The 12,190-nt window shown below is 32.7% G+C and overlaps 1 protein-coding gene across 1 annotated transcript in view; it reads right to left on the reverse strand.

Moving 5' to 3' along the window:
* The window catches only part of ASCC3 (activating signal cointegrator 1 complex subunit 3), a 393,050-nt gene that overhangs the window by 218,845 nt on the left and 162,015 nt on the right, over window positions 1–12,190 (reverse strand). The window contains exons 12-13 of the mRNA XM_030809499.1: window positions 11,711–11,887; window positions 9,094–9,165 (exon numbers count right to left, since the gene is read on the reverse strand). Of these exons, the coding sequence (XP_030665359.1) occupies window positions 9,094–9,165; window positions 11,711–11,887 (249 nt within the window). The remainder of the gene's footprint in view (window positions 1–9,093; window positions 9,166–11,710; window positions 11,888–12,190) is intronic.

Below are 12,190 nucleotides of genomic sequence, written 5' to 3' on the forward strand. Positions count from 1 at the left end.
CTTCTAATACAAGCAGAGGACAGAACACTACAGCTTAGTTAAGGTCTCTCTTCAAGGAGATTCAAAAAGAAAAAAATAATCCTTTACGGGGTTCCAAGTTCCTGAAAGCAAACCTCTAAATGAGTCTCAATAATCAATGACTACTATGAAGTACCGGTTCTTGTGTGATGGAATAAATCAAGGGTTGCCAACTTTGTTGCAATGGGCATATTTACCAAAATCAAAATGTTTAACAGTCGTGCTTTCCAAGTACCTACCCGGCAATTTTCTCTGCTGGACATAATACAAAGGCATTCAGCAGAAGCTGCCACATAGTAAGCTAACTGATTTTAGGCCAAATAATATTGGCAGATCAACCTGCAAATAGAAAACTTAAACAGAGCAAGCCTTTTCAGAAGACTGATACAGAGAGAGATTTCAGTTTTGGGCAACTTTTATAAAGTTAAACATATAATGTAGTTACTTTCAAGAAATGCAAATGATAGAACTTTGTTCTTCACTTATGTTGCAAAAGGGCTCTTAAGTTGAGATGACTGCATTAATGTAAAAGACCATTGCCTTACCAGCTTAGTACTTAAAATCTGAAGGCATTGGCCTGGGCATCTGTAATACTAGCAACACTAGAAGCAAATTTCAACTAGTGGACCATAGTTCTGATGCGTTTCATATTTCCTATCATCCTCATCTCATTAAGTATGTTAAATCTTTGAAGACAAGGCAATTCATCAAAATCAAATCATATTTACCACAGACTTCCCATGCATACGATGATATACTGAGAACTAAATCAACAGTATTTCCTTATAACCCTGTCTTTTGTGGTAGGACCTGTCCTGCTGGGACACAAAAAGTAAAAGGACAACATTGTAGAAATCAGAAGAACTGATTAAAAATTTTAAATATAATCCCATTATCAAAGCATTTATTTACATTTTAATGCTATCATTTCTATTTATGGTTCTGTCATATTTTTGAATGAGAAAAATATAACAGATTAGATAAACTATAGGAATAAAAGAAAAAAATTAAGGGAATAAAATGCATCAATAAAATGGAAGGACAAATACAAACAGAAGCTACCTCTGGTAGTAGAATTACCAGTGATTATTTTTTCCCCTTCATGTTTGGTTTATGGTATGCCTAAGGGTTAAACTTTAAACTATTTCTTTATTCAGTCTATTTTGTATTAATCTATTTATTTATTTGAGTACATTTTATTAAAAGATAAAAATTAAAGTTTACCTCTTTAATAGGGCAAAACAAAAGTGTGCCAGGCAGCTACTACTAAGAGAGTAGAATTATCATAAAATTGTCTATTTAAAATTAAGAATACTTTAGAGGTTCATGATGATTGTCCCAATGTAGACGACACTTTTTACAGTATCCTAGACAAAGCATTGTCCAGCTATGGTTAAAAGAAGGGTAGCTCCTTTGCAATTCAGTCTATTTCACTGTAGAAAAAATTGTAGTTGCTTATATCTAGCTCTCTAGAACTTCCACTCATTGGTTCTAATTCTCTTTGTGCAAAATAGAACATACCTCCCTTTCATATGACAGCCTTTCCAATACCACCACTTTCCCCCAAACCCCACCTGGATTTTCTCTCCTGCAATCTTAACATTCTGGTTTCTCTTGACCATTAACTCAAATTATATGTATTCCAAACTTCTCACAATCGTAATAACCTTCTCTTGAACCTCTATTCTCAAAATATGATACGAAATGACCACAGTACTTGGTAACAAGCCAAATTACAACGAAGTTTTCACCTTCCTGGATTTGAACTTTTTTCTCTCTGATAATGACATTTAAGATGTCATTAGTTTTTTAAAGTGTATATAATACTTGTTTGAATTAAAGTGAATTTATTCAACTAAAATTATTTTTTCCAAGGCAATGATTCTTTAATTTATACCTATGGAATTTATTATTTGAATTTAAAAGTAGGACTTTACATTTATCCATTAGAAATTTTAGTATGTTGAATTTGAATACTGCCCAGTTGAGATAAATTTATATCTTGGTTCTTTCTTACACGATGTCCTAATGTTCATCATTGGCACATTTTACACACATTTAGATGAAAATACATTCACTAGGAAAGATATCTCAGGGATGCCTCAAGAGACATCCCTCTAAACAACACTTTTCAACCAGGGGCACTTATGTACCCCAGGGAACATCTGGTAATGTCTGGAGACAGTTTGGGTTGTGATATTTGGAGCGGGGAGAGCCACTGGCATCTACTGGGTAGAGACCAGGGATGCTGCTAAACAACTTAACAGTATACAGGACACAACCTCCATCCCCCAAAACACAATTATTCTGTCCAAAATGTCAATATTGCCAATGTCAACAGTCAAAATACATATCAACTGGCTAGGATATATATATTAATCCTATTTAAATCACATTAAAAAAAATTCAGGGGCTAAAAGACCACAGTGTCACAGTGTAAAACAAAAATGCAAGAAAGAATAGATTTTACTAATTGAAAATAAGTGTACACCCAAACCAATACATGAACAAATCATGTGCAATACATGTGTTATTGCAATCACGATTTGGCAGTAACAATTGCCAATTAAGAAAAAACTTCACTGGTATGACATCACTCTGTTTTCTATGCCTTAAGATCGAAACAAAAAAAAATCCAAAATGGCAAACATATATTAGATCATAACCTTACATAGCACTACATTGATAACAGTATTCAGAAGAAATGGCCTATGTTTATAAAATCCTATGTAGGTCTCCTGTGACAACAAAATGTTTTAATTCATTGGGTATAAATTATGGTCATGTGGCAAGACCACAAAATGTGGCCATTTCTGCCAAAAGTCCATTTTAGGAAATTTATTTAAAGTAAATATTTAAACAAAAATAACAGGTAGAAAGATAATCACTACAGTAGCATAATCTTTAATAACAGAAAACTGCAAACATTTAACTTACTTAATAATGGAGGAATAACCAATAATAAACAACCAATATCAGCTTAATTTCAAAGGGCCAGTGTCAAGTTCTGAAGATATTATGGGTTTTATCAACACAAAGACCTGCATTTAAATCCTGGTGCCTCTCTTAACTAGCTCTGTGACCTTGGGAAGCTGCTTAACATGCCTTAGGTTCATTTCTCCCTTTAACAAAGAGAAATAATCATGTTATGTTAGAGGATTTGGAAGGTTAAGTCCAAAGAGACTTTTATGGTATCTGAAAATTAGAACCTGAATAGATTCTTTTTTCTCTCTTGCAAACATTAAAATTGTGAAGACCATGTAGAAACATTAAAAATGTTTATTATTCATTATGAAAAAGTGAATATAAAACTGTATATATGGTATAATTATAATTTAGTAATGTAGTATAACTAATAATTAACATTAAGTTTGAAGGAGCAAAATTAAAAGGCATATGTGTGAATGGATAAAAGACTAATGGAAAATGTATAAAACTGCAATTACAATGTTAAAATGGTAAAATAATAGAAAACTATAAACGATTTTAATATTGTCATTTTATTTTTATAGCTAACAAATAGTATAGGAGATATGTAGGTATTTCTATAAAACCTGAAGTCCCACTCTTATGGTAAATGAATGTCATCACTAATCATTCAAAAACAGAAACTGTGAGACCTGTATACTAAACCTTACTTCTTAGGGCACATATCTTAAAGAAGGATCATAGTTATCCTGCTCTAATTCTTGTTTGCAGTAAGGCACTAAAATACAAATCTGGACGCGATCTCAGATCCAAAAGTTTGTTAGTAGACTCTTAAACTGCAATCATACTTTACACAATTACCCACAGGGCATTTTTAGCCAGACAAGAAAATAGCTTAGAAGTCACACATTCTTAAAGAGCTCACGGATGGCAAAATATGCACACAAAAGTTGGAGAGGTGATATTTATCTCTAAATTCTGCCTCAGCTGTGTGCATTCTCCATTCCTAGGTTCTTCATGCCCTAAAGCAACCAGCCCCTGGTAACCTGAAGACTTCTCTTGGGTATCCCATCCAAGTCTATCCTTTCTAACCATGCACAACTACTGTGAAACTAGCCCTCCAACTGACTTTGTCCTATCAGAATTTACCATAGTAAGAGCCTGCCCTCCTCAGTCATCTTTCATTTTGAAAAGTAATGCAATGAATGGATTTACAATAAAAATAAAAAAGCTGGCAGTAAGATCTCATCTCTACTGACTAAACACCCCTAGCCAGCATCCAAGTTTTATAATTAATGATTCCTAAGGGGGCATCTTAATCCCTATTACAGTGAGGGAATTATAACAGAAGAGAGAGAGAGGAAAGTTCTCCTAGGATCCCCTATATTACAACATATATTTGGGTTTTTATCTACAATAGAAGATATAACTGCTACTTTTCCCAACATTTGGGGATAAAGCTGCATTTTATTTTTTAAATGAATATTTTAAAATGTAACATCGTCTTAATAAAAAAGCTAAAGTTATATAACAAATATGTTTCAATAATAATTATAAATAGTATGATAAAGGCTATAACCCTAAAAGGCTAAGCAACCCGTAGCTTCTAAAGCCTCAAAATAGCTGTGGTACTGGCAGTAATAGCATTATTAAGCTATTTACTCATATAAGCTTGAATTTACAATAGTCTATGTTTATTTATGTGTTTATACATGGCTACATTTATTTATCAATCTCAATAGGAAAAAATTTTCAAAAATTTCTCTTTTTACTCTAAAAAAGTAACCTATTCTGATGAGAAGCAATCCTATGTTCCATACTAAAGTACCAGGTACCTCCTTACCTGGTCATTAAGTATTAACTATGACAGAAAAATAACAATTGCTTTAATTTCTAGGGGCAACACAATAACATTTCTATTAGTGGCCTCTTAAGATTTTTTCATAATGCATGCAAGTCTCATCAGTTACAAAAGATACTGTAAGATGTGGTAGGTATTTTCCTGACTAGATTAAAAAGATAAAATATCTACTATGTGTCCCACTGTAAAGTATTTATATTTTAATTTCCATTAATTAAAAAGAGAAGAAATATTTAAGAGTACTCATTCATAATGAAATCTATAGGGCTGGGCATGGTGGCTCACGCCTGTAATCCCAGCACTTTGGGAGGCCGAGGTGGGTGGATTACCTGAGGTCGGGAGTTCGAGACTAGCCTGACCAACATGGTGAAACCCCGTCTCTACTAAAAATACAAAAAAAATTAGCCGGGTGTGGTGGTACATGCCTGTAATCCCAGCTACTTGGGAGGCTGAAGTAGGAGAATCACTTGAACCCGAGAGGTGGAGGTTGTGGTGAGCTGAGATTGTGCCATTGCACTCCAGCCTGGGCAACAAGAGTGAAACTCTGTCTCAAAAAACAAAACAAAACAAAACAAAACAAAAAAACAAAAAAAACTATTATAGACTAGAAAAGGTTCTCTTGTGATGGAAGAAATGCCACCACAATTAAAAATTATGATGCAAAATGTTATTAATTCACAGTTCAAAATTAAATGGAGACCCAGAATAGCCAACACAATATTGCAAGAGAAAAATAAAGTCAGAGGAGAGACACTATCTGATTTTAAGACTTACAAACAGATTAATGAAACAGAACAGAGATCCCAGAAATAGACCCACATAAATACAGTTAACATATCTTTGACTAAGGAACAAGGAGTGAATATAGTCTTTCAATAAATGATGTTGAAACAACTGGCCATCAATATGCAAAAAAAATGAATCTAGACGCAGACCTCATACCTTTTACAAAATTAACTTCAAATGGATCAAAGAAGTAAATGTAAAACCACAAAATTATAAAAGTCCTAGAAGATAACATAAGAGAAAATCAAGGTGACCTTGGATATGGCAATAACTCTTTATATACAACACCAAAGACATAAAGGAAATAATTGACAAGCTGGACTTTATTAAAATTTATAACTGCTGAAAAACACTAAGAGAAATAAGAGGAAAGAGAATGAGAAGACAAGTAACAGACTGGAAGAAAATATTTCCAAAATATATACCTGATAAAGGACTGTTAACAAAATATACAAAGAACTCTTAAAACCCAACAATAAGAAAATGAACCACCTGGTTAAAAATGGGCAAAAGACTTGAAAAGACATTTCACCAAAGAAGATGGACAAATGTCAAGCATATGAAAAGATGCTTAATATCACTTGTCGTTAGAAAAATACAACTTAAAACAAGATACCATTACACACCTTTTAGAATGGCCAATATCCAAAATATTGACAAAACCAAATGCTGGCAAGGATGTGAGGATGTTGAACAACAGAAATTCTCTAATGGGCATGAAAAATGGTACAGGTATTTTGGAAGATAGTTTGTAGTTTTTTATAAAGCTAAACATACTCCTACCATATTACTCATTTTTTTTTTTTTTTTTTTTTTTTTTTTGAGATGGAGTCTTGCTCTGTCACCCAGGCTGGAGCGCAGTGGCACCATCTCAGCTCACTGCAAGCCCCACCTCCCAGGTTCACGCCATTCTCCTGCCTCAGCCTCTGCAGCAGCTGGGACTACAGGCGCCCACCACCACGCCCAGCTGTTTTGTATTTTTAGTAGAGACAGGGTTTCACCGTGTTAGCCAGGATGGTCTCGATCTCCTGACCTCGTGATCCACCTGCCTCGGCCTCCCAAAGTGCTGGGATTACAGGCATGAGCCACCACGCCCAGCGCAATTATACTCTTTATTATTTACTGAAACGAGTTGATAACTTATGTCCATACAAAAACCTGCACATGGATTTTACAGCAACTTTATTTATAATTGCCAAACTTGGAAGCAACCAATATGTCCTTTGGCAGGTGAACAGATAAATAAATTAGCACACCAGGATAATGGCGTATTACTCAATACCAAAAAGAACTGAGCTATCAGGCCATGAAAAGACATGGGGAACCTAAAATACCTATCACTAAGGGAAAAAAGCTAATCTGAAAAGGCTACATGCTATGTGGTTCCAACTATAAGATGTTCCAGAAAAATCCAAAACTATGGAGAGAGTAAAAAGATCAGTAGTTAAGCGGGAGGAGAGAAAAACAGGCTTAACATAGAGGATGTTTAGGTCAGTGAAACAAATTTGTATGAAACTATAATAGCAAATACATGTAATTATACATTTCTCAAAATTCATGGAATGTACAAAACAAAGAGTTAACCTTAACGTAAACTGTGGACTTTGAGTAACATCTGCATGTCAATGTAGGTTCATTGATTGAATCAAATTATCCCTCTGGTACTGGGGACACTGTGCTTGTGTGGGAGTAGGGAGCATACGGAAACTCTACTTTCCATTCAATTTTACTGTGAACCTAAAACTTCTCTAAAAAATTAACTGTATTTTTAAAAAAACTAAATTGAGAAAACATTTAAATATTTACTGAATCTTTTTGATATTCCCTATACAAAAAGAGTTTACAGACTCCACAGCTACATTCCTTAGCTAACAATATAGTTTATATATTTTGTAATATAAAACTTGGAAATAAATGTGCATGGTGATAACATCTAGCTACTTACACTGAATTTATGATACTCTTGCAAAGAAGGCTATACAGGACATTCCATTAGAATCTTTTTTGAAATGCTTTCAAACGTTTCTCTAGATAGCATTTCGGGATCATCACACATTCACTACAAATAAAATCTCATGAGGCAATCCAGAACAGAGGTGGCAAATTATAGCCAGCAAGCCAAATGCACCTGCTGCCTATTTTTGTAAATAAAGTTTTATTGGAACACAGTTGCACCCACTTGTTCAAATATTGTCCATAGCTGCTTTCATGCTAAATAGCAAAGTTGAAGTAGCTGCAACAGAAAACATAAGGCCCATAAAGCCTTAAATATTTACTATCTGACTCTTTACAGAAAAATTCTGCCAGCCTCTGACCTAGAACAAATTGTTTTTATTTAGTAGGATTTTTTTAATTTAAAGAAAGAATATTGGCATTTTATATTTCTTTATTTTTAAAATGATAAATAATGCAACTCACAAAACAGTTTTTTATGAGGGTCAAAGGAGAACAATGACATAAAATAAATGCAAAGAAAGTGATATGTCACAATGGTTAGCAGCTCATGGCCTGGATCTGAAAGTGCACTAGCAGAATGACCTGAACATGTTACTTTATTTTGCAAAGAACTCCATTTTCTTCATCTGTCAAGTGAAGATAATAGTACCTGCCTGATAGGTTGCTGAGAAAATTCAATTAGCCAGTAAGTATAAGATAATCTTACCAGCTTCATACATTTATTAAGAACTAGAAAAGGTTAGCTACTATTATTATTGCTAGTATACAACTTAAAATACTTGTGATTTCTGAAAAAGTTACTCTTAAAACCAAGCACAGTCTCTAGAGATTAGTTATGAACGTGATTTTAAAACTATTTCCTAAAAATAGAAAAAATGCCTCAAGAATGCTCAGTGTTCCAATGTTTAAGGAGGCAGTGTCCCATGCACTCAAGTTAAAATCATCTTTGATTTATTTTATATACTGGAGTTGCAAACAAGATTTAGTCTGGGAAAAAAAGGTTTCACTACTCTTAAAAGGAATTTAACAACCTAAGGGCCAGGAAAACACTTTATATGTCATAAAAGGCTCACATTGTTTTAAGAAATGATATAATAAAGTTATTCAAAGAACCATGAACAATTGGCAAGTGGACAATTTTTATATAAGCAATTATTATCACTTCACTTTGTCTTTAACAATCTTGATGGGAGTATACTGAACAATGGAGAATTAAAAAATAAAAGTGCTTAATTTCTAAACACCATCAAACAATACAAAACTTTATTATATACATTACATTTCAATTTATATCGCTTCATGAATACTAAGAATGTAATATTTAAAATTAAAAATGGCAAACAAAATAGCACGACCTATCAATATTGGGATGATTATATCTATGAATATTTTTATGACTTACCCATTGGGCTAAAGCAGTTATTAAGAATTAGAACCTCTGAGTCGTTGCCTCAGAATTAAAGAAAAATTTTCTTCTGAAGAGCCTAAATATTAATAATTTTTATCATTAAGCAATCTCTAAAAGCAGGATAAAATAAGTGTACCTGGTGTCCAGCCTTTACTTGCTTCAAAACATTTTCATAACATACTTCATCCATGTTATTCAACTGCTGCATCTTAAAGATTTTAAAACATAAAAAAAAAATCAGATGAAACAATTATAAACTTTCTAACTACAAATAAAATTTTGCCAATTACAATGCATTTTTTTAAACTTTCAGACTACCTAGAATGCAGAGGTAACAAATACCTCATAAACATATAACATATAACAATCCATTAAAAAATATGCAATGCAACTTAAAAGTACAAATAGAATAACTCAGATAATAGTTTCTGAGTACTAACTTTCTAAACCCACCAAGTTTTTAAAATACAATATCTTTAAGGATATTCTTGTTAGTTACAAATATTTTAGAATAATTTTTAAAGTTCTCTCTGCTTTTCCGAGAAGCCCATTCTCCAGGCTATTTTCCATATATTTCATTATATGAACCATACAGCACACCTTTCCTGTATGATTCTCAATGTTGCGAGAACACTATGGATCAAGTATCAAATGGCACACAGAGTTGAAACATAAGGTAACACACTATTTCTGTAATGTATATTGAGAGAGGTTGCTATTCAAAATGCTTCTACAGAAACATATTTCAGACTAATTGGAAATCTAATATAAAATTTATGAATTAAGAAAGGGTCTCTAAGTATTTAAGCTGATGGATATCCCAATTAAACTAATTTGATATTCAGTCAAATAGATTTGACTGAAGATTTTCATGTAAGTTAATACATTCATATAATTATCAATGTATTCATATAATTATGAATGTATTATACACACATATGCCCAGAAAATATGTAAATCTACTATGTATCAATTTAAAAAAATTTAAATGGGTCTCATATTCCTTATTAATGATAAGAAAGCTTCTAACCAAAAAGGTAAGGTGGCTAACCCAAAGGAGTAGGCATGTAACCCAGCCTATTATCTCTCCACTTAACATGTATTAGTAAGAGTTTAGAAGAGGATGAAAAGCATCATGTACACCTAAAATGACAATGATTTGGATTTTTTGTTTCATTAATGTAAACATTTTAAAATATTGGAACTCTTATGACTTATAACAGCTAAGTAGGATGAGATGATTATAGGATAATTTACTCCCCACGAATAATTTAAAAACTATCCCCACCCTCTACAAAAGACAAAACTCCCAATAACTTTTTCAGTGTACTTTGGATTCATTTCTGGCCAAAGCCATTATTCCAAATTAGACATAACACTCACATCATTCTCCCATTCCTTTCATGATTATGATGGTAACGTACTGTAGTGAAATATACTTTGGATTTAATTAGCTTTAGGTGATTTACCAATTTGTATGATGCAACTGAAAGAAAATAAGGTTTAAGGTGGCTGACAAGCATGTGAAACAATTTTCTTCTCTTTATATCTCTCTGTGATAATCATCTGCTTATCTTCTAAATTATAAAGCTGAAAACATTCTAAAGCTATAAAAGAAGTTCTACATCTATCCTACTGATAACGTCAAAAATGAACTAAATAATCAAATTATACTGAAACATAACTGAAAAAAACAAGCAGCAAATAATGCTGAAAAGCAGTACTTGAAACAATTATGAAGCTTAAAATATGCGTAATTGTATATCATAAACTCTCCCTTTGAGTATGAGTCTAAAATGACTCCCTAGAATTCTAAAGATACCTAACTTTCATGCAATGCAGTCCCAGGACATTAACTGTTGTATTATAGTAACAGTCACTTTGGATATTTTTAGGTGAATATTTTACTTATAATAGTACAAGGTAAAAATGGCTCTATTTTACTAATGAAATTGTTTTTAGGCAAGAAGTGACTGTAATACATTAAAGACTAAGGTTGACATAGTAACATATGATTCTATCTTGTTCTCTTTTAGTAAAAATGTCAAAAGGCCTGTAAATATTTTCCTAAAACTATTTCTTCTACACAAAAAATAGGTGTTGAATAGGATGATAATTGTTTAAATTTTAAGCAATGTTTTCCTTCATATTATAAAATAATCCTATCATAAGCACCCTAATAGTGTGAATAGTATAGGTAGTACTAATTTCAAAATTAGATAAACTTTTTAAAGCATAGAATTTTAGAAATGCCATTTATATATATAATAATAAAGGTAATTATAGAACATTGTAAGTTACATGGAACACCTTCCTTGATGGTTGCTACTATGAAATTATTTTTCAATTGTGTATGAGGTACTATTATTTCTATTAAATGAATATCATCACAATATATATTGTGTGTTTAATTGGAGTTTTTATTATTCCACAATGCCCTTCAATCATTTCACGTCAAAATAACTTAAAACTTTTAACAGCTGAAAATATGTAACATACGTTGAAAACACCAATGCAAACTATGACAAGCTACTTTCTGTAGGAGGACTTACTCTACTACAAATAGTTGAGGAAGTATGCCTGATTTTGTCTAGGATATCACATCTGTAATGTGATTCAGTGTTCTGCAAAAGGCCATTTCAGTGGAGACCACAAAAGACTGAAATGGTCTTTTGGAGTCTCTAACCCCAAACAAGTGTTCAATAATAAGTCAACAAAAATATTTTTAGATAAGAATTAAAATGAGTATTTACCTTATTTGCACATTTAATCCCCAAAAATGTCTGTCCAAGAGGTACTGGTCGAAAACGGCCATCAAAGAAGAAAAGTCCAATGTATGGATTAACATGTAAAAATGTGGCAACATCGAGGTAGTTAGGTAAAGTTGCAGACAGTCCGAGAATCCTTATCATACTCTGTGTGGATTCCACCTATATGGATTATTTTAATTAAATATGGGTTATTTAAATCAATTTAACCAAAAAGCATTATAATCTGTCCTATTAATAGGACTTCTAAAAACTCTAGACAGAGATAAGTGTAGAGGTCAATTGAGGGTCCTATCATGAAAGACTTTATAGCCCATAATTCACAAGCTTGATTTAACAGATACAAAATAAAATTCCATACCCACTATAATTAAAAATACACATGAGGGGTGAGTGTGTTGGCTCATACCTGTAATCCCAGCACTTTGGGAGGCAAGGTGGGCGGCTCGCTTAAGCCTAGGAGTT

The sequence above is a fragment of the Nomascus leucogenys genome, chromosome 3 (genome assembly GCF_006542625.1).
Source record: "Nomascus leucogenys isolate Asia chromosome 3, Asia_NLE_v1, whole genome shotgun sequence".
Classification (NCBI taxonomy): Eukaryota; Metazoa; Chordata; class Mammalia; order Primates; family Hylobatidae; genus Nomascus; species Nomascus leucogenys.